General features: G+C 36.9%; 4 protein-coding genes and 1 pseudogene across 8 annotated transcripts; 2 read left to right on the forward strand and 3 right to left on the reverse strand.

Moving 5' to 3' along the window:
* Window positions 1-2,431: 2,431 nt before the first annotated feature.
* LOC104746971 (uncharacterized) lies at window positions 2,432-4,977 on the reverse strand. Its single transcript, XM_010468530.3, has 8 exons — window positions 4,792-4,977; window positions 4,167-4,469; window positions 3,651-3,720; window positions 3,498-3,553; window positions 3,251-3,326; window positions 3,082-3,118; window positions 2,875-2,989; window positions 2,432-2,769 (listed from the first exon to the last, which is right to left on the reverse strand). Exons 2-8 carry the CDS (start codon window positions 4,460-4,462, stop codon window positions 2,532-2,534), a joined length of 888 nt encoding a protein of 295 aa, XP_010466832.1. The 5' UTR covers window positions 4,463-4,469; window positions 4,792-4,977; the 3' UTR covers window positions 2,432-2,531.
* A 751-nt stretch (window positions 4,978-5,728) lies between these two features.
* Window positions 5,729-12,643, reverse strand: LOC104746972 (DNA mismatch repair protein MSH1, mitochondrial). 3 transcript variants are annotated; one of them, XM_087487499.1, is made up of 22 exons: window positions 12,363-12,643; window positions 11,919-12,060; window positions 11,668-11,765; window positions 11,294-11,369; window positions 10,990-11,109; window positions 10,800-10,847; window positions 10,626-10,690; window positions 10,410-10,495; window positions 10,112-10,276; window positions 9,753-9,862; window positions 9,546-9,651; window positions 9,374-9,449; window positions 9,179-9,237; window positions 9,009-9,076; window positions 8,627-8,800; window positions 8,230-8,439; window positions 7,848-8,104; window positions 7,613-7,756; window positions 7,476-7,533; window positions 7,064-7,363; window positions 6,315-6,962; window positions 5,729-6,216 (listed from the first exon to the last, which is right to left on the reverse strand). In XM_087487499.1, exons 1-22 carry the CDS (start codon window positions 12,473-12,475, stop codon window positions 5,983-5,985), a joined length of 3,357 nt encoding a protein of 1,118 aa, XP_087343625.1. In that variant the 5' UTR covers window positions 12,476-12,643; the 3' UTR covers window positions 5,729-5,982. The 3 variants fall into 3 exon arrangements, with proteins under 3 accessions (XP_087343625.1, XP_087343626.1, XP_087343624.1); XM_087487500.1 differs by having other exon boundaries at window positions 7,848-8,100; window positions 8,226-8,439; window positions 12,363-12,497; XM_087487498.1 differs by having other exon boundaries at window positions 7,848-8,100; window positions 8,226-8,439; window positions 9,009-9,237; window positions 12,363-12,497.
* Window positions 12,644-12,748: 105 nt separating this feature from the next.
* Window positions 12,749-14,546, forward strand: LOC104746973 (uncharacterized). Of its 2 annotated transcripts, XM_010468533.3 has the most exons (5): window positions 12,749-12,885; window positions 13,249-13,373; window positions 13,755-13,912; window positions 14,000-14,091; window positions 14,344-14,546. In XM_010468533.3, the coding sequence occupies exons 2-5, from the start codon at window positions 13,274-13,276 to the stop codon at window positions 14,363-14,365; spliced, it is 372 nt and encodes a 123-aa protein (XP_010466835.1). In that variant the 5' UTR covers window positions 12,749-12,885; window positions 13,249-13,273; the 3' UTR covers window positions 14,366-14,546. The 2 variants fall into 2 exon arrangements, with proteins under 2 accessions (XP_010466835.1, XP_010466834.1); XM_010468532.2 differs by having other exon boundaries at window positions 13,755-14,091.
* Window positions 14,547-14,774: 228 nt separating this feature from the next.
* On the forward strand, window positions 14,775-16,465 carry LOC109129113 (glucan endo-1,3-beta-glucosidase 8 pseudogene; annotated as a pseudogene). The gene has a single exon (XR_015581684.1). The product of XR_015581684.1 is annotated as a glucan endo-1,3-beta-glucosidase 8 pseudogene (transcript).
* A 30-nt stretch (window positions 16,466-16,495) lies between these two features.
* On the reverse strand, window positions 16,496-20,539 carry LOC104748530 (SNF2 domain-containing protein CLASSY 4-like). The gene is made up of 3 exons (XM_087487501.1): window positions 18,798-20,539; window positions 18,592-18,711; window positions 16,496-18,487 (listed from the first exon to the last, which is right to left on the reverse strand). The coding sequence occupies exons 1-3, from the start codon at window positions 20,181-20,183 to the stop codon at window positions 16,649-16,651; spliced, it is 3,345 nt and encodes a 1,114-aa protein (XP_087343627.1). The 5' UTR covers window positions 20,184-20,539; the 3' UTR covers window positions 16,496-16,648.
* Window positions 20,540-22,533: the final 1,994 nt, after the last annotated feature.

Here is a 22,533-nt window from a genome sequence, read left to right on the forward strand (position 1 = left end):
AAAAAAAAAAATTCTGTAAAAAAAAAAAAAAAAGAAAAAAGAAAAAAAAAAAATTTGTGAAAAACCCAAATGAAAAAAAATGGTAGAGTATGAATATAGATGAAGATTTGGAAAGATTTGCTCTCAAAATGCACCACACATAATCACTATCCAATCACAAGGTCCTTTTGAGCTAATCTATTTAAATTCTTATATTATTTAGTTAGCATTTGGTGAAATGAAATGTGAATTTGTGCTCTTTTATTCAAACTTAATTGGTTTATTATATAAAGCATAAATGTATCAACCATTATTCCGTTCTTGTGAGCGTAAGAATTGTTTTACGTTCATCATCTTTAGATATATGTATATATATATGTGGCCTTTGATTTCGATAATATATAAATATAGTACTAGCTATGTATACCTGCTCCAACATATATGATGAAGTTAAGTTAAGAATATTTTTTTCTTCAGTAGCAAGTTCCTAAATCGTCGAGAAGAGTTTCCCTATGCGCATAATTTGATTAATCAGTGATCACTCTGAAAGCAAAATTGACAACTTCTCTGTTCTTTTGAAAACATAAATTAGGCTTCAGTAGTAACACTATTTTAGTTAAATAGGCTTTATTTAAAGCGTTAAACAAGCCAAAACCTATCAATATTTTAAGCAAAAACAATTATATGGAATAAAAATCGAGTAAAAAAAGTTTTGTAATACCACAACAATAAACGAAATATATGTGTCTACGTTCATTATTGGATTAATGATTAACAAGCACTTGCTCAAAATATGCATAATCATCGAAGTTATCCAAATCGAGAAAAGCTAGAGAGTTGGAGTTTGCATGTTAAACATAAGTTATAAAATAGAATAGAGGAGATGACAAATTATGAGTATAACTTTCTTAATTACTACAAACAAACCCAAATGAATATGTATACGATATGATGACGATCATCATATTCATATCTATCATACTAACAATAAACCCCAAATTATTCCATAAAAGCTATAAAGTCGTAAGAGATTATTCCATGAACATGAACATGATGATGATCATCATATTCATATCTACCATACTACCAATTTTTATTTTTCCTCTGAAATTTAAAGGTATCTTCTTTCATTATTTTTACAAAAATATATTTATTTTAAGAAATTTATTTCACAGGTTTAATTAGAATAGAGACAATTAAATGGTTAACTAATTAAAAGACTCCACGAACCTAGTTTTTTTTTTCTTAATTAAATTAATAGTTTTAAATCTTTCGAATGAATTGTATAATTTAAATACATTTTCCTAGGGTGAAACAAGCCATAACATATAAAAAAAAACAAAATAGTGGAATATTAATTATTCATCGAGTAAATCTTTTTTAGTATCACAATAAGCGAAATATATGTTTACGTACGTTCAGTTCATTATAGGATTATTATAGAACGTAGATGAAGTCGATCGTCATCATCTACATCGATCAAGAAACAGGAAAAAACAAAAACAAAAAACGGATACACTTAATAAGAAGATATAAGCCATGGTTTGGCTTTGGCGTGCGGCCGCTTCTTTGATCCCAAACTCGCGACCATTGGAGCTCTTCAACACGATCATCTTCGTTGACATTCATTTGTTTTTCTTTCTCTGGAAGCAATTTGATGAAAGAATTGAAGAATTGAGAGAACGGTAGAACAAAAAAGGTGATGATTGATGAAAGCTATGAACCAATACGTCCATTTATTTTATAAGCCAATTCGTTGATGTATTTGCGTCAAGTAAGTCATAAACAAAAGCATGAAGTGGTATGTCTACTCATGTTGATGTTGGAAGAGTAAGAGTCAGTTGGTTTTTCAACAGAAAAACTTAACTCTTGGCATACTAGCCTGAAGCTAGCCTGGAATGATATGTTCAATACTGGGATAATGCTAAGAATTACATCCAAAGTCTTCACCAAATACAAAATCATCAAGACCCAAATGGAAGCGGAAGGATCCAAAGGCAATGGATACGACCATTGGCTGGATGGACGAAATGTAACTATGATGGATAATTTCCACAACACACCCATCAATCAAAAGCAGGCTGGCTTTTCCGAGATGAAATGGGTAGCTACAAAGGAGCGGGACAGGCTTTAGGATTACCCACTTCATGTGTTTTAGAGAGTGAACTGCAAGCTTTAATACTTGTGATGCAACATACGTGGTCTCAAGTGGTGTTTGACGGTGAAAGTAAGATTGTCGAAGACTTAATGCAGGGAAACAGTCTTTAACTTTGGGAGTTACAATTGGATACGTGAAGTGCACTATTGGCAGAATCGATTTACGGCAGTGGTGTTCAAGTGGACACCGAGAACAACCAACCACCACGCGGATGTTTTGGCCCGACTTAACATTCCAAATAACAGTAGTTTTCAGTTTTATAATTATGTTCCTTTGTTTCTTGAGGAATCCTACTTTATCGTATAAGATAACCTTTGTTAATTCTCAGAAATGTAATTCTAAAATAATATATAGGTAGATTCATGAACAATGTTACAAGCATATCTACTTAGATTTAGAGTTCATCATGCATGCGTTGTTGTGGAGGAATATTAACAGTAGGAACTGTATTGCCATCAAACTGTTGTCCGAGAGGCATGGCACCATCTCCCACACCATTTGCTGCTCTTCCAGCTAATTGAGATTTAATAGCAGCAGTAGCCATTCGTTGGAGTTTCAGAATTCCGATGCGTTTTGAAACAACGTAAACCACAGCAATGACAAAGAGAGAAAATCCAATTATCAGGATTATCCTGTTTGATAGTGCCAAAAGAACCACAGAAACAAAAAGTTAGTTAGTTATTATTATTCACCTATATGATGGTTTGGTTAAACAGAGTCTATTTTGTTTCAAATACCTGTCAATTACATCTTGACGCTGCATTGTCGAAAGCAGATTACGGGTCCTCGACAACAGAGACTTATGCCCTTTGTATTCACTCTCGGCTTTTTTAAGTACTCCAGTAGATTCATCTACAAATGTAAACATGGTTAATATATAAGTTTGTTGTCTTAACCTGTTTTCACTAAATACTTAGTTATCTAGCATACTATCAATGACATACCAAAAGCCACGAGAGTGTTTGTACTTCTTTCAACCTCCTGTAACCCAACAAGGTCAAGAGAGAATATATAATCAGACAATATAGCTTTTGTTTATATATATTAAAAAACCGAAAATGCAAACCAAATGTAACTGCACAATCCCTTTCGTAACTAATTTTTTTTACTGACCTGAACCATCAGCTGCCGTGTACGCCTGAGACTTTCAGTTACGCTTTCAGCATTCGACGTCACGCCAGCATTTGCTCTACAAACAACCAAAAATGTTAAATTCACTAGAAACCAACACTGAACTCTTTTGTTAGTGCGTGATGGATTTACCAATAAACAAAAGCATAATACAAGTTAAACATTTACAACAGGCAACCCAATCGAATGGCTGTACTTAGTAGGAGAGATATAGCTAAGAAGAACATACTGTCGTTTACGTCTGAGAACTGTGGACTCTGTTCCACCACCGAGGAGAAGCTCTCTCTACAATCATTGAAAGCACTCTTTATACAAAAATATTAAAGGAGATGGCTGGTAAAAATAGCGACAGAGAGAGAATGCTTATGCCATGAGACTTAACCTCTTCTTGAGCTGCTTTCCTCATGTTATCCTTAGCTTGTAAATTAGCACTTCTCAGGTTTACCCTCAAACTGACCACAAACACAATGACCCAGATGTCATTCAAACACAATAATAGGAGCTCTGTTGCTACTGTGAACAATAATCATCCATACCCTGTATTTAATAAACGCTTGACAGAATTGTAGTATAGGCAACACTCAAATTAGTTTCCCCCATTTTACCTTTCCCTGAACTCATACTTTGACTCTTAAGTGATTGAGATCAAACTCAAGCTCAAGGAAATACTTTGAAACACACATATAACATTCCTCTTGTTTTTACAAACTACAACAACGATGGACTCAAGTGTACCCCTAAGCCAAGGTTAAACGCCCACTATCACATCATTTCTCCTATAGATTGACTCTACTCAACTGCCTAAAGACGACCATCATTGTACAAATTCAAGGTTCCTTTATTCTTCCACACGCAGACAGTAAACCAAATTGCAAAGAAAATAAATAAATAAAAGTACCTGTGATATTGATTCTTCCAGGTTTCAAGCAGCGACTGAGTGGATTGAACCTGATCATCAGAAGGAAGCTGAGGGGCGAGAAGATCCAAGTTGAATTGCAAAGAATTGAGAAGAGAGAGACCATCCTGAGCCAATCCGTTGCGCCTCTGTAGGGACATCTCCTTCTCCTCTCCTCCTTGTCCTCCTCTCCTTGATTTGCCATACTCTTGAATCGCCATGATATGTTCAATCGTCTTCTCGTACGCGTCTTCCCATTCTCTCTTTGTCTTCTCCACTTCAACAACAACCTCATCCATGTCTCAACTGCAAAAAACACAAAGCACATAGAACATCTTGAAACACACTAATCCTATTAATCAAATTCAGCAAACAAATATGCATGAAGTCCAAGTGAAACGTTCCAAGGCACGAATTAGCAAATCAACAGCGATATACAAAAGCTACTGAATCTTCGAATTCAATCTGCTAAAAAAGCTCTCTCTACACAGCCTACAACTATCACTCACTAGAAGAAATTGTAATCGGCATAAGAATCTAATGGTTTCTGTATTGAAATTATGATCGAATTCACTACAGGAACGGTATCAGAATACTCAAATGTTGGGATGAGGGACACGAAACTTACATTATTAAGATATAAGGACGAAGAAGAGAGACGCAATTGACGAAGACGATCGGCGAGAAAGTGTCGGAGATCAAAATCCGATCGGAGGAGATCTCAAAATACGATTCTGGGTAGGGCTGGGCAAAATAACCGATAACCAAATAACCGACCGAAACCGAACCGAAAAAAACCAAACCGAACCGAACCGAAATTTTTCAAATACCCGAATGGTTAGTAAAAATCTATATCCAAACTAACCGAAACCGAACCGAACCGAACCGACAATTAAATGGTTAACCGAAATATCCGAAAACCTAGAAGATATCAAATATTATATACTTAATATTATGCAAAACTATAAAATAAACTTAAAATATAAATTATTTCTAGATTTAAAACAATTAAATATTTTAAATAATCAATATATGTAAATGTTATTATTTTGAATTTACAAAGTTAAATACTATTTTGTAAAATTGAATCCATATTTTTCCCTTTTTTGTATTTTTGTTATTGTATATTTGGTTAATTTTGGTTATATTCGGTTAGTTTTGGTTATATTTGGTTTATTTGGTTAATGTTAATATAATTTATGTTAGTTATGGTTATTTATTTAAATAACCAAACCGAAACCGAACCGAAAGAAACCGAACCGAACCGAACCGAAATTTCAAAAATATCCAAATGGTTACTATATTACTATATCCAAAATAACCGAAACCGAATACAACCGAACCGAAACCGAATGCCCAGGCCTAATTCTGGGCATGGAAGAAGCACTTTTTGTTTTCAATTTGGGGAGGATGAGAATTTACTAAAACGACGTAGTTTTACATAAATCATCGGTTTTAATATTATAGATAACCACGCCTATTCTGAACCCGGTTCTCTTGCAATTGGAGTTAAGCCGTCAAAAAGGGTGGTTCAATGTCCGGTTTATAAAGAAAACACAAAAGAATGATAGATAAAACATTAAACTGGTTTTTGTTCAAAAATATTACACAAAACGACAATTACACCCGACGAACCCAAAATTGGGTAATTGCTGAATCCGATTTGACCGAAATGCGTGCAGTTTTCCCAAAGTTTCAAAAAGATAAACGGCAGGCATTCTTAGTGTTATCTACTCTTCTAATTCTACTACCCAAACTAACTTAGTGCAATTTGCACAGAGAGATGATCAAATTACAAACAAACAGCTAATGTTTCAAACTAGGAGATACTGACTACGTCTGGTGTACTCAAGCTTGAGGACGTTCCGAAATTCCGGTGCTTTCCATCGGCTAGGTTAGCAAGAGAGTAGCCCTGTTCATGTAGTTGGTTAATCAGAAGGGTCTCCAGCTGGCAAGCCAAGCTCTTACCTTTAACCATAAGGTATAAAAAACTTGACCCTTGCAGTCCTTCTTTGGCTCGATGCGCACGTATTCGTCCTTCAAGATCATCCGTCTGCAGTTTCATAACAGAAGAATCCTCATAATCAATCACTTTCGCTTTCCTGTCTATATTCTAAGGGAAATTTACTAATACATGGTCACAGTACGTACCTGTCCAATGTACAATCTCTTATCAGGTCTACGCATCACATATACACATGAAGAACCAACTGTAGATGGAGGTGGAAGCTCGCGAGCACCAATTGAAAGACACTCTAATGCTTCAGGCTCAATCATCTTTTTTCCACAGATTTTAATGATAGCTTTTGCCAAGTCCTTCTCCAAACTTCTCTCAGAGCTCACTGGCTTGCAGATCTGCTGGTCATTGTTGGATGAAGTTACGATTTTGTTGGGTTTGAGAACTTCAGATGATGCATCTTTTGCATAAACTGAGAGGTAAAGAGCTTCGGCTCTCTGGATTAATGACTCGGGAACGCCTTCCCTCTTAGCTGTTTCAAACGCAAGACTCTCTCGGCAGACTCCATCTGTCAATTTCCAAGTTGGCTTTGTTTGCCCTTCGACGTTTTCGGCTCCCATTGCCTTATATGTGATGTTTTTGGCTGTAAGAGGTAAACTGAAAATTCCATGGAGATGAGTAGATACGATACCCAAACAACCACTTGTGTCAAGACACTCTACCACACTACCAGCGATACAGGTGCCTTTTGCTGTCTCTGTCCCTCGGCATATCTCATCTATAAGCACTAGGCTTCTCGAAGTAGCCTGGCTTACAATAGATCGTATTTCCGACATTTCTACCTGATGACACAGAACCAGTTGAGAGAATATCATACATTCCAATTCAAGAAACAATTTCAGTTCGGTTAATTTTGGAATTGCATGCTAGTAGTATATTTTACCTGAAAAGAACTTTTTCCGTCTACAGGGCTGTCATAGGATTTCATGTGAAGCATGATGGAATCAAAGTGAGGAATAAAAGCTGATTCAGCTGGAACCATTAAACCGGAAATTCCAAGTAGAGCAGCTGCACAAATCGATCTGAGCAAACTCGATTTACCACCACCGTTGGGTCCAGTTAGAAGGAACAGTGATTGCATGTCAACGGTATTGTGAACAGCAGTGCCAGAAGCTACATCAAACCAATAAGGTGATAGGCCTGTCAACTTCATTCGACCGGCACCAACTAATGGTTTTGCTCCCTATATAAAAAATTATCAAAATAGGTGAGAAAGAACATGAGATATAAGAATTACAGCCCAGCATGTTTTGCATGTGTTTGTCTACAAACTTCAACGACCAGCAAGCATATACCTCATCTGTATTGAATCCGACAAGTGTTGGAAAAACCCACTTTCGTCTTCTCCCTTCACTGCAGTTGTGCACAGTACTTACATTAAAACTACAGAGTTGTATTTTTCTTAATGGGATTTGACTAAGCATAAACTTACCAAGCATGGGCAAATAATGCTTTTGCAATGACGAGAAGCATAGATGCAAAGACGAGAACATTTATTTTTGTTTGCAATTTTATAGATAACTCCCTCAACAGCTCCAACACCCGGGCTTTTGCGTTCTCACTAGCTTCATGGTATCTGCAACAAAAGCACAATATGACATCAATATCTACCCCAGTATCATTGCACAATAAATTTCTATGGAACGTTCATTATATAGGAAAACAACCTGACTAAAGCAACTTCCACCTTTGGGGTTGTAAACCATTCTTCTCCAACCTTTTTCCCTTTCGAGTCTAAAGCAGGTCTCAGCTGTTTAATTTGGTCTTCCCCTGCAGTACCAGCCCAGATAGATGGCGTAAACCGTTTCCCCTTGAACCAAACAGACTCATGCTCTCTTGCATATGCAATTTCTCCCTTCGGGCCACCAAGTGAAGCAGTGGTGGCCTTAATTCTCGATATAATAGGGTGAAAATCCTCAGCTACCTACACATGGATGTTCCGTTACTTTAAAATAAGACAAGACCACCAGCACCATTATATTTAAGAAAAAACAATACCATATATAGGAGAATATTTTATTACTAAAAGAAATAAGCTTCAATACTAACCGCTAAAGATAAAGCCTCAGCTGATTTTTCCACTTGAGTGATTTCTTCTTCTATATGAATTCCCTTAACGCGACCTCGCCATGAAGACTCCATATCATAAAAGAACTCATTCGGGACATTAGCGCATTTACTAACATTTTGATGACTTTCATTGTCATCTATAGATATCATTTCACCAATTGTATCGGAAGCCCATTGACATTCATTGACCTGGCAAGGAAACGAAAACTTGAACTTATACACATACTCATCAGCTGAAGAGATCAGAACAGACTATAACTAGATAGATTAGAAAATTCTCTGAGCTCGTGTCAAGGAATAGGTACCCATCATCAAAGAAAGCAGATAAGAAACGAAAGCATACAAACACAGAGTCATCTTAGATGATTAAACTTACAAAAGTTTCTAAGTCAATCTTCAAACCAGTAGCCACCCAGGTAGGCTCCATCAACAATTTCAGGATTTCCACAAGCTCAACATGTCTATGCAAATGTAATACTTCATCAACAACATTCTTTATTCGGCAGAACTCAATGTAGTTGGCTTCTCGTTGCTCAAGTAGCTTCACAAGCTGCCAAAAAGATGTATATAGAAGTTAGAAGCTGACCCTGGACTAATTATGAAACCTGCATTCATTAGTGTCAGTAACCGATAGCCTATAGTGACAAAGGAAAAGGTACTTCTTAAGCTCATTGTTAGACATGAAAGTTCCATGGGCGAAAACGGAAAGTTATCAGCTTTCAAAAGAGTTCTCTGTAGCAAGTGACTTTTAGTTTTACCTTAGCAGAAGAGACGCAGGTAAACTCTGGAATTGAGCATGTTACTGTGCTCATGAGCTTGCACGTTTCTGCAAAAGGAAATAGTTTCACAGGCAGAATGAGAAAAATTAAGTCATAGAAAAATCTAAAAGGGAATAAACTAAGAAAATTCTCCACATTGGTCAAATTACCTTGGATTTTCAGAGCAATATCATAAGCTGGAGGGTTTAGTAGAAGATCCCGCACATACCTGAAAGGAAAGAGACACCAAATGAAAGAGGCAGAGATTGTCCCCCAAAAAAATTATAATATAGCATAATTGAATTCAAACGGGTGCTTTGGATAATATAACTAGTTTTCTTTCTGTTTCAATATCTTTTTCTTACAAAGAAGGCAAGCCACTGCACGTAGATGGGAGTAACACCTTCAACAAACAAGGTATTCCTTCAGTAGGTAAGGCACCTGCAGGACCACAAGATACATGTTAGCATTCTTTACCATTCCAAAACTCCTAAACTTCCTAGTGAAACACTATTCAGCAAGAAGAACAATGCCAACCAATTTGTGTAGCCGTTCCAAGATGCAATGGACGTGGCCGATTTTTTGATGGTACATTGATATTTCTAAACGAAACATCATCATCAAGACCATAAACATCTTTGACCTGTGGGGAAAAAAAAAAGAAAATAATTGATTTTTCATCAAACTGGAAATATCAAAAGTAAATTGTATATATAGTGAGTAGCCAAAGTCCGTAGTTATGACCCTTGATAAGAGCTCGGAAAGAGTATCTCCTTCAAACCATTCAAAATTCCTGCCATTGCATTCTCCCCAGAGTAGACCCCCTTCTCCAAACTCTCCCCACCGGCATGTCCCTGCATAGTAAATTTTCCAAAACTGTATCATACAAGCAAGGCCATAAAGCTCAAAGTCAATTAAGCAGACACAAATTTATGAGTAATTTTTTGTTCTTATAATAGTCTACTGACACTTCAACATTATATTTATCTGAGAATACTGATGTTCATGCAATAATAAAATGGCACATTTGCCCACATTCTACTATTGGTGTTAATAGTTCAGAGAGGCTTATATAATGTAGAATAATAGATAATATGCAAAACCTGATGCATTGTGCCTCAATGATGCATGTAAAAAAAGATGATGACAGCGACGAGTGCGGAGCTTGGTAACCAAGGCTTCTTCTGTTAGACCATCATCTAGCGAGTATGCTTTCATAGTCTCAAAAATAGATATCATGCAATACCCCTTTGCTGAACGAGATATCCCTGTAATTACAAAACATAGCAAGTCATGTAATACGTATATACAAAAAATGAAGGCTTAAAATCTTCTTTAGATTGTAATGAAGACGCAAAGTAATATTTCAGTGACTAACAACATGCCATATGACATACTTACCAACAACAGGCATAGGCTCAGGAAAGTCAAGATCATGGTCAACACCAACTAGTCCATATACATAAGGACTTCCTGGATGTGCATGCCTATATATTAACAAGCACATGTCAGAAAGATGAATGCCAACGAAAAAGAGTTTCAATGAGTTTTCTAGATAATAGGACAATGAAAATTATGCTTGTGAAAATCAGAAAAATATCGGATCTTATCACATACCCTGAAATAAATCGACCTTTACGAGAACGTGCTTGTGTTGGTCCCTGAACTTCCTCCACGATACACTACAGTGAAGAAAAACATACAGCAATTGTCATATAAAATCGTTTTTATTCAACCTACTTGATGAAACAACATGTAGCAAGTGGTGAGAAAAATTCTTTCTCAACTCACCACCGAATAACCATTGCGTGTCAGGTCATCCAAAGTCTGTCGAAGATTCTGCAGAAGAAATATAATCTTTAAATTTTTTGAAGATAATGGTAGAGAGAAATTAGTTTATTTTATGGTAGGAACAAATTTAAACTTGAATCACATTAATGCCATAATGTAGTAAGCTTGAAATTAAAAAAGGATTGTGTACCACAATTGGGCATCCAGCCTTTGGAATACTATCTGACCGAAGACCACCAAAAGGATTGAGACCAGCAAATTCAACGAGTATACAAGCATCTATTCCAATAGCCTCATAAAATTCTCCTACCTGGAGAAAAAAAAAATGATTGCAGAAACTGTCTTCATAAGATAAAGACTAAAAATGATATCGTTCTGCTAATTGTCGTTTAAGGTAACAGAGATCACAAAACGCATAGGATTAGAAAAACAGCAAAGGAACTTTTCAATAACGGAAAACTTAACTAGAAAGAGAACAAAAGAGAAAAACATACTCTGCAGAGCAAAACTTCGCGTGGAAACCTTGACTTAAACTGCAACATCTCCCAGTTGAGGTTTCCATCTTTTAGACTGAGATGAAGAAAATCCAAATTATTCCATAAATGAAAACCACAAAGTAATCATAACCAATGAACAACTGGAATGAGAGTTAAATGGACTATTTCCAACTCGATAGCTTACAGCCTAACAACTTAAAATTTGAGGCTCCAAACATCTTTCTGATTCTCAATAAATCTCCGTAAGGCTCCTAAGTCATACTAAAATATACCAGCTACTTTGTCATTTAAAAACCAAGCTCAAAAAGGATTAAAGGCAGACACCAGAAAAGTAAGATGAAATCTTCCAATAGTCTTAGCAGAGAACTGACCTTCCGTTCCTCAGGCTGGGGTCCAAACCCAGTAAATTGGTGTACATAAGCCTTTCAATAAGCTGAAGTGTAGATGGTTTCTTACATGTCTGCAACCTCTGAAAAGGCAAAGATATAAAAATCAGTATATCTATATTGTCAACTGTGTGCATCTGTCAAGTTCTATCATCACTAGTTATATAATGAAACCATATCAAGACTTGGAAATTGTCAACCAAAAAGAAAAAAAAAAAGACAAAAACAAGGCTTACCTCCTTCCACCAAACCAAATGAGAGAGATCTTTGTCAGTGAGAGCATCACTTGACGTCTTAGCTTTCTTAGAAGCTGTTGTGATACCTTTAAGAGCCTTTCGATCTCTGAGACAGTGTATCCCCTCAGAGTACCTTCTATTACTGTCGATACAATTAAAAACAAAGATTCTCTCAGGAATCTAGACCCAAACACCAAAGTTTAAAGATTTGAGCTCGTTAACCAATAAAAAATTTGGTATGAACTAGACCCAAAGACCAAAAGTTCATAGCCCTCGAATCTAATTAGGGGTATGAAGTCCAATAATTCAAAACAAAGTAGTTCAAATGTACAGAAAAATCCAAACTTTTTCCTCCATGATTTCAAAAACGTACGCTTTTCGAGAGGTAGAGACGCAGGAAACATATATTAAAGGAGGAGGAAGAGGAAATAGTAAGGGGATTACAGTAGAATTGGGGAGGAGGGTTTGAGGGAATAGTAAGTGCGATATGAGGAGCGGAAGAGGAAACGCCATTTCGGCAATGAAACGACGGCGTTTCTCGTGGCAATCCAATGCATCTCTCTCACACTCCCAAAGTCCCCAAGTCTCAAAGAAGAAGAAGAAGAAGAAGAAGAAAAGCTTTCACCTTTCGCCTTTTCTAGGGCTTCTTTTCCCGCCAGAAGATGACGACGACGGACGGGCGACTGTGTTCTCTCTTCTTCTCTCTTCTTTGTCTTCTTCGTTGATATTTTAATGGAAATTAGGATTTTACCCCTTTAAAATTAATAATTTGTCATTTGGTCCCTTTGATTTGTTTCGAATTACAAAAGTGATTGTAAACTTCTTCTTCTGGATTCAACTAGACTGTACTTCAACTAGATGTAGGTATTCTTATTTTGTTTGTTGGATTCAACTAGACTGTACTTCTTCTTCTGCTTCGTCTCTCACTCGTTCCTCCGGCCCTCTCTCTCGGCTTCGTCTCTGCTTGGTGAGAGCCTGAGAAGATTATTCTCTTCTGATTTTTCCTCTTCCATTTCGTGCCTTTTGAGTCAGTAGAACCAAAATTCATCAAACTGTGTTATAAATTATTGAAATTTTGTTTTGTTTTGTTTGTTGTCTTTCTTGTACATGAGTGAGCATTGTCTCTTCTCTTCCTTCGAGAATGAGGGAAAAGTTATCTGCTTTAGGGTGTTTTATTTATGAATTGTTCTGTGCTTAGGCTTTGGTAGAGACTTCACTTCGTGAAGATGAAGTACCTTTTGCGAATCGTGCTTTCCTTTGGTTGTCTGTTTTAGTCGTCCTTTTTGCAATGGTGTGATTATTATTATGTCTTTTGTCTTCTTGTTTCAAGGTTCCATTTTTCCAGACTCTGTCACATGGCTTTCAACTCTGTAGCGGCTTTCATTTCCAGATCTAAACCCTATCAGTCGTGTGCTAGGGTTTATCTCTCACTTCCCTTTTCCAGATTCCAACCAAGTAAGTAAACCTTCAAAAACCTTGATGATACAATATGCTCGGTTCATTGTTATAGTGAGTGCTGCTGCTTTTAGTGTCTTTTAAATCTTTTGTTTTCTTCTGTTTCTTTACTTATCATTTGTTTGTCTTATGAGTTGTTGAGAATTTGGATTATGCCAAGAATGTTTTGCTGTAAAAATGGTGAAATGGCAAGAACAAGTCTTATGGTTATGAATGAAGAAGATGACTTTGGCTTGTAGTAGCCATTTATGGTCTGATGATTGTCTAATAATACAGATATATAGTGTGATTAGGATTCTAACTCAAGTGTCTTTGTTATATTGGGTCATAAACATAAACGAAATATCTTAATTATCCGCAAACTTTTGTTTTTCTTCTAAGTTTCACACAGAGAGATGAGTACTTACAACAACCGGTTCAATGGCGGAGACGATTTCCCGCAGGAGGCAAAGGAGAAGTGTTGGGAGAGCGCAAAGGTTGTCCCTGGAATGAACAAAGATAGATGGCGCCTAGATGTCCAAGGAAACCCGGTTTGTAAGGTCTTAAACCAAGGTTTTCTTGGATCATATTGCTACGAGTTTCATTCCATTGATAAAGACAAGGAACTGACTGCCGAAAACTGTCAGATTCTGTCTGCCCCTGCAGCCCGAGGGTTGAAGCCAGATACTTTTACGCAACAAGATATGAAGCTTGTTGAAATAGCTCTCTACAATGACAGGTAATATGACTAGGCTTTTCTGTAAGTTAGACTTAGATTCGATGAGGTTTATAGTCTTAGATGTATCTAGGCTTTTTCTGTGGTTAGGCTTTGATTCAATACTAGATTGATCATGTTGTCGGCTTACAGTTTTTTTTACATATGAGTTGTTTCTAGATTATTTATGTCCACACACGGTTCTTGGCATGATTTGTAGTTCTGTTAATGTTTTATGAAGAAGTTATCTAATGTTTAGCAATTGATGTTTTGCAGTGGAAGCAGTGAAGAGAAGTGATGACGATCCAGAAGCTATAACATGTTGTGCCACTTGAGTTTATCTAATCTGTGTGTTTTATGACTTTTTAGCCTTATCTAATTTATGTTGTATGACTTAAGTAGCATTATCTAGTCTATGTTGTACTATGCGTAGCGTGAACAAAATGATAAAATGAAGATTGTTTAATTCATTTCGAAAAGGTGACTATCAATTGTTTCTTAAGTCTATACAAACTTAAATACCTAAATGAGTATTAGTATAATAAGAAAACAAAACCACTAAATATCTAGAGTGCAGAGCCAACTAATTAAGTTTGAATAATCTATTATGTGAATAAAATTAGAAATTTGTGGTGAGTCAATGCCATGTGAGGTTAACAGATAGCATGTACAAAGTGTTTCCACAACAAGGCCAATGGCTATTTTGCATGTTGTGTCTGCTTCTTTAACTGAACCAAGTACAAATCACAAATATCCCAATCACATTTCATCTTCTCCTTTTTAGAAAGACACCATAAAGAAGAAGAAAAAAGTGACTCATCAAGAAAGAAAAATGGCAGAAGAGAGATCAAAGTTAACAATGTTCTTCTTTTCTCATCAGATTATTATTCTCTGTTTCTTTCTTTTCTCACAAACTTCCGTTGCCTCTAGCAACACTAGTAGTGTAGGAGTGAACTGGGGAACAATGGCGAGTCACCAGCTTCCACCTGAAAATGTGGTGAAGATGCTACAAGACAATGGTTTCACTAAGCTGAAACTGTTTGAAGCAGACCAAAACATCTTAGACGCTCTGATTGGCTCAGACATCGAAGTAATGATAGGAATACCAAACCGGTTTCTTAAAGAGATGGCTCAAGATACAGCTGTTGCAAATTCATGGGTTGAAGAGAACGTCACTGCTTATTCTTATAATGGCGGAGTCAACATCAAGTACATAGCTGTTGGAAACGAGCCTTTCCTTCAGACATATAATGGAACTTACGTTGAGTTCACTTTACCAGCTCTTATTAACATCCAACGAGCATTAGAGGAAGCTGATTTGAAAACTGTGAAAGTCACTGTTCCTTTCAACGCAGACATCTATTTTTCCCCTGAAGCAAACCCTGTTCCATCAGCTGGAGACTTTAGGCCTGAGCTTAGAGATGCAACGATTGAGATAATCAATTTCTTGTATTCACATGATTCACCTTTCACGGTCAACATCTACCCTTTTCTTAGTCTCTATGGAAACGCTTACTTCCCTTTGGATTTTGCCTTCTTTGATGGGACTAACAAGCCTTTAAGAGATGGAAATTTGGTCTACACCAATGTGTTTGATGCAAATCTCGACACTTTGATATGTGCTTTGGAGAGATATAGCTTCTTGGGGATGAAGATCATCGTGGGAGAGGTCGGATGGCCTACGGATGGAGACAAGAATGCTAATGTAAAGAGTGCAAAGAGATTTAATCAAGGGATGGTAAAGCATGCTATGTCTGGAAATGGAACGCCTGCGAGGAAAGGAGTGATCATGGATGTTTACCTTTTCAGTCTTATCAACGAGGACGCCAAGAGCATAGCGCCAGGGACGTTTGAGAGACATTGGGGGATCTTTGAGTTTGATGGGAGACCGAAATATGAGCTTGACTTGTCAGGTAAAGGCAATGACAAGCCTTTGGTTCCTGTGGAAGATGTGAAGTATCTGCCCAAAACTTGGTGTGTTCTTGACCCTAATGCATATAACCTCGATGACTTGCCTGATAACATCGACTATGCTTGTAGCTTATCTGATTGCACAGCACTCGGGTATGGATCCTCTTGTAACCATCTTACTGCCATAGGGAATGCTTCATATGCCTTTAATATGTATTATCAGATGCACGATCAGAAAACCTGGGACTGCGATTTCTTGGGGTTGGGTTTGGTCACAGACGAAGATCCATCTGATGAACTTTGTGAGTTCCCTGTGATGATTGATACAGGAAATTCACCGAGGTTGCAGCCTGGATCTTTAAGAGTGTTGACCAGAGTCGCAGCCACGGTTTTAGTTATGTTGGTCCTTCCCATCTTGTAGTAAGTACCTGTTGGTTCTGTTATTGTAAATCTCTCAAATTTTACTTCCTGCAGAAGAATCTTTCAAACCTAAGATTGTTGTTCCATTCGATTAGCATGGCCATGGAAAATACACAACTTTATTAATAAGAAGAAATCGAATCAGAAAATTACATATTGCTAGAGTGATCTGTTCCAAAGCTGGGAACATAATTGATATAAACGCCTAGAATCTCAGAGTGGGATTAACAGAGAGAAAATGATATATCAATCAGAAGATGCTGGTAAACATGTCAGACTCCTTTGGATTATAAAGTATCTTCTCAAAGATGTCTTTCAGCTTATTGAGTCGAACCATCTCGTCGAGGATTCTATCTTCAGAAACAGCTTCGTTGTTAATCGGCTTATCCTTCTCATTGGTAGAAGAGAAGACCAGTTCAGATATGCGATATTTCTCACTTTGCTTACAGTACTTGTCCCACTCAGATGTATCTTTAACCATGAGATGGTAAACGAACACAGCCCGCTTTTGACCAATTCTGTAAGCTCGACTTATGGCTTGGCTTTCAACAGAAGGGTTCCAAACAACATCAAGAAACACAACTCTTGAAGCGCCAACAAGGCTGATACCCTCAGAACATGCTTTTGTTGATGCCAGTAGAACTTTAGATTTACTGTCTGGTTTGTTGAAGTTGTGGATCAGTTGCTGCCTCTCTCTTTGTTCAACTTTACCATGCATAAAGAGAATTTCTTCCCCTTCAGTCCAGTCAAATTCTGCAATGAGCTGATCCATGATCAGCTTTAGAGTGTCAATGTATTGGCTATACACCAACACTTTCTCTTTCATTTTTTCAGTGATGCGGATGAAGTTGATAAGGAACTTTGTTTTCACACCTTCCTTGTAGTCAAGTCTAAGCCTCTTCAGAGTTCCTAATGTTGCTGGCCCAATAACCAAGTCTTCCTTCTTTGTCGGATTGCAGCACAAATACAGAGATGGGTGTACTGAAACAGCTGAAAGCTTGTGCTCAAATTCAAATGTGTTTTGAGAAGTATCAATTCTGTCCAGAATTTTCTTCTGTTGAAAAGGCGGGTTCAACACCACAACACAGTCTTTTAGACCTGGAAGGCTTTCTTCAAGGATGTTTCCTTCGTGGACATGCACAAAAGGAGCAATCTTAACCTTAAGATCCACAATTCCAATTTCTTCATTCACCCTTCCGTGTTCTCCTTCTTGGCTCCGCTTGCTAAGTTCCTGTAGCATCGACGAAAGCGTATCTTTCAAAGCTGGTCTTGCCAGGCATAAGACATTTGAAAGTTCCTTGAAATTATTCTGGAACAGTGTCCCTGAAAGAATTATACGCTTTTCTGTTCTGACTTCAGTAAGCACTTTCCAAATGAGACTATTCTGGTTTCTCGGGGTGTGGCCCTCGTCAAGGACCAGCAACCCCGGCAATTTTAGCAACATCCTCCTAAACACTTGCATTTTTCCAGCTTTCTTATTTGCCACGAGCTTCTCATACAGAGGGTAGCTAACTCCAAGAATGCTTTTCTTCTTCCGCCACGAATACAACTTAAGCATACGGACGGAATCATGTTGCCTATTTCCATTTAACAGTGAGACAGCTGCAGCGTCCTCATACCCTGAGAGCTGCCGACTATTCAAGTTAAAAAAAGGAATATCTGCGTTCCATTTCCTACATTCTTCTTCCCATGTACGCATTAGGGTTGCAGGAGCTATGACCACAGGATGGCTATCTGGAAACCGTTCTAAGTACGACTGAAGAAAAACGATGGTCAAGCGTGTCTTACCAGTTCCAGCCTTATGAGATATAATGCATCCACCGCTTCCCTTGACCCCTTCGCTGTTCAACTCGTCAAGTTTTGTTGTCCCAGCTAAGTTCTTCCAAATAAATTCAAAGCCTTCTTGTTGGTGTGGGTACAAAGTATCTCTGATGCCAGGGACGTATTGCCAGACAGTTCCTTCTGTATTATCCAAAGAGGTGGGATAATTTATGTGATCTGAAGCATCAAACTCAAGCCTGTTATGTAAAGGGTCACCCTTTTTCTCACTACATTTCTTATTGTCACTAATATTAGCACGATACTTGTCCTGCACAATGCCGAAAAATGAACATGTTACGAACTCCGAATATGAAAAGAAAATCAGCAAATAGTACAACTCAATCTATGATTTCCGAGCGCAATTGAAATTACCATAGCTGGTGAGATGTCTTTGATCTCGACGGCCACATGAGAACAGTGGCGGCATATCAAACCAATTTCCTCCTCCAGCACAAAGTCGTGCCCCTCTTTGCTACATAACATATCACCAATCTGATACATCAAAGAGCATGTGATTTAATATCATGGTTTAACAATGCTTCGAAAAGCATGCAACAAGATGGTCAAGTATATCTTACTTTAGCAGGAGTAGATGAGTCCATTCCTTCCAATGTTAGAGCAACGGCCATATCTTCCCACAAGCTGTCTAATTCTTTCTCCTCATCTGTTTTCTCAATAAGCACCGGCTCCTCGCAGCCAAATCTCAAGATTAAAGGAGGTGAATCTGTCGAGCAGTGTATTGTCTCTTGTCCATCACATAGTTTTTCGCCATCAACAAAGCTCTCACCCTTCGAGTGGTTCTTCTCCTTAACCCTATGCAAAGCCCTCGGTCTCCTTGGTTTCCCCTGTTCTTCATTTACCTTTTCACTTGAGCTCTCCCTTACTATAGCATCTTCTCTACAATCAACGTCCACGGTTTCGTCCCCAGAGCAGATGTCTTCCTCGAAAACTTTCGTTCCATCCCAAATAGATTTAGCTAGCAGCTGAAATACATTCAAGTTATTCTCCCTACGAGAAGTCCTCGACTTCTTATGGTAGCGTACTTTTTCACTTGGGCTCTTTTTCTCTTTAGCAACATCTATGGTTTCAGCCTCTTCATCCTCAGAACAAACGAAATCACCATCAGAGCTATCTACATCAGAAGAATCTGAACTTCCCACCACGTAATCAGATGAGTCAGAATCAGCATCTTCACCATCACTATCACTTTCACCAGAATCTCTATCTTGACCACTAAATTCCTCGCCTGAATCCGTCCCTAAATCCTCCACAGAACCTCCTTTAACATCATCAAACTCAGAACCCTTCAAAATATCATTAAGAAGAATATCACAAATCCCAGAACCAACATTGCCATCCTCGACATGTTCCTTCTCTCCCGGGATAAAAACAACATCCCCATCCGGAGATAAAGGATTCAAAGTAGAACCTTTCTCCTCACCCCTCAAATCACCATCATCCACACATACCCTAGGAGAACCAACATTATCACCCTCTACATGCTCATTATCTCCCGGGATAGTCCCAACAAAAACAACATCATCCTCCAAATCAAAATTAGAAGTTTTCTCTTCACCTCTCAAATTAACATCATCCAAATCAAAATCACAAACCCTATCACCACAATCAAGAGATTTCGATTCCAAACCCACAGAATTAGAACCAACATTATCACCATCCACACCTTCTCGCTTACCTTCAGGATAATCAGTTCTAACAAATTCAACATCGCCGTCGTCGTTGTCGTCGTCGTTATCATCCTCACTCACCTTCCTCCGCCGCGGTTTCTTCTTCCTCGGAGACGGCGAACAAGCATCGCGCAAGCTCACTCCTCTCTTATTCCTCGTCCTCGAATTTAAAGTACCCTCAGACTCAGAAATCCCCTTTGATTTATTCAGAATCGAGTTCAAGTAAGATTCAGTCCTCGAACGGGTTCTTCTAGCAACACAAGTAGTCATATCCATGGCTGAAGAAGAGATGAGAAGAGATGAGAAGAGATGAGAAGAGAAGAGAGAAATCAAAAACCCTAGAAGATTGGATTTGGCGAAAAATAAGGAGGAAGAAGAAGATTGAAGAAGCTCATGATGATGATTGGGGGGCTCTCTCGTCTCTCTCCACTTTTGCCTTTGGGCGGTAACGATTCAACTTTCTCGAGAACATTAATACAAAAAGGGTTTTTGGTTATTTGGGGTAAAGTGTAATAATGACAAATATGAGGGGGCTATATATATAATTAGTAGATAAGTTTCTCTTACTGCTATTGGTGGGGAATTCTCAGAATTGATTGACACGGGAGTTTCAAAGCTAAATGTAGTTGGATACTACTTATGTGTCAGCAGAGAAGGTCATTTAATAGTTCAGAAGAAGTTAGTATTTTATTCGTTTGGGAAAATGAAAAGTTTTTAACATTTTTGTAATCTGTTTAGACCATTTTCAACAAGGATATGTTACCAAGTTTCTTAGACCATCATTAGCCACTCAAAAGTCGACACTTGCTGATATTTGTTGAGAATTGTTGTTTCCACAAGCAACTGAAGAAATGATTATCTTCTTACTGGACCAAGTAATACTGTAGTTTTTTATTTTGTTTTTGGTCTCATTTATAAGAGTAACTGTGAGAATATCTCCCAGTAATGATGCTCTAAGGGCATAAAGCAAAAAAAATATCAAAATATTAATTAAGTATAGAAATCAATCTTTAGCTAAGGTTTTTATTTTGATTTTTACTAACACATGTTGACGCATAATTGAGTAATGAACAAAAAAAACTTGAAAAACTGTAAATAAGATAATTCACGTTAACTCAAAACTCGATAAAAGTCCATCACCCAAACAGGGAGGTTCTTTGTGAAAATCTTATTTTGTATGGTCAAAAAAAATTATTCTTTGTTTATTGTTTTCAGATTTTGTTATATGTTTAGATGTTCTATTTATTTTCCTTTTTAGTTTATAATTATTATATTTATTCTCAGTTATAATTTAAAGAAATAAGCTAATAATTATGATGTGTTTATGGTGTTGTCTTCTAATTTCATGTGAGAAGTTAAAACTTGCTGATATTTGTTGAGAATTGTTGCTTCCGCAAGCAACAGAAGAAACGATTATCTTCTTACTGGACCAAATAATAGTTTTTTATTTTGTTTTTGGTCTCATTCATAAGAGTAACTGTGAGAGTATCTCCCAGTAATGGTGCTCTTAAGGCATAACGCAAAAAAAAAATCAAAAATATTAATTAAGTGTAGAAATCAATCCTTAGCTAAGGTTTTTATTTTGATCTTTACTAACACATGTTGACGCATAATTGAGTAATGAACAAAAAAAACATGAAAAACTGTAAATAAGATAATTCACGTTAACTCAAAACTCGATAAAAGTACATCATCCAAACAGAGAGGTTCTTTGTGAAAATCTTATTTTGTATGGTCAAAAAAAGTTATTCTTTGTTTATTGTTTTAGATTTTGTTATATGTTTAGATGTTCTATTTATTTTCCTTTTTAGTTTATAATTATTATATTTATTCTCAGTTATAATTTAAAGAAATAAGCTAATAATTATGATGTGTTTATGGTGTTGTCTTCTAATTTCATGTGAGAAGTTAAAACTTGCTGATATTTGTTGAAAATTGTTGCTTCCACAAGCAACGGAAGAAACGATTATCTTCTTACTGGACCAAATAATAGTTTTTTTTATTTTGTTTTTGGTCTCATTCATAAGAGTAACTGTAAGAGTATCTCCCAGTAATGATGCTCTTAAGGCATAAAGCAAAAAAAAAAATAATCAAAATATTAATTAAGTATAGAAATCAATCCTTAGCTAAGGTTTTTATTTTGATCTTTACTTACACATGTTGACGCATAATTGAGTAATGAACAAAAAAAACTTGAAAAACTGTAAATAAGATAATTCACGTTAACTCAAAACTCGATAAAAGTCCATCACCCAAACAGAGAGGTTCTTTGTGAAAATCTTATTTTGTATGGTCAAAAAAAATTATTCTTTGTTTATTGTTTTTAGATTTTGTTATATGTTTAGATGTTCTATTTATTTTCCTTTTTAGTTTATAATTATTATATTTATTCTCAGTTATAATTTAAAGAAATAAGCTAATAATTATGATGTGTTTATGGTGTTGTCTTCTAATTTCATATGAGAAGTTAAAACTTGCTGATATTTGTTGAAAATTGTTGCTTCCACAAGCAACGGAAGAAACGATTATGTTCTTACTGGACCAAATAATAGTTTTTTTTATTTTGTTTTTGGTCTCATTCATAAGAGTAACTGTGAGAGTATCTCCCAGTAATGATGCTCTTAAG

Source organism: Camelina sativa, chromosome 15 (genome assembly GCF_030686135.1).
Source record: "Camelina sativa cultivar CO46 ecotype springtype chromosome 15, ASM3068613v1".
NCBI lineage: Eukaryota > Viridiplantae > Streptophyta > Magnoliopsida > Brassicales > Brassicaceae > Camelina > Camelina sativa.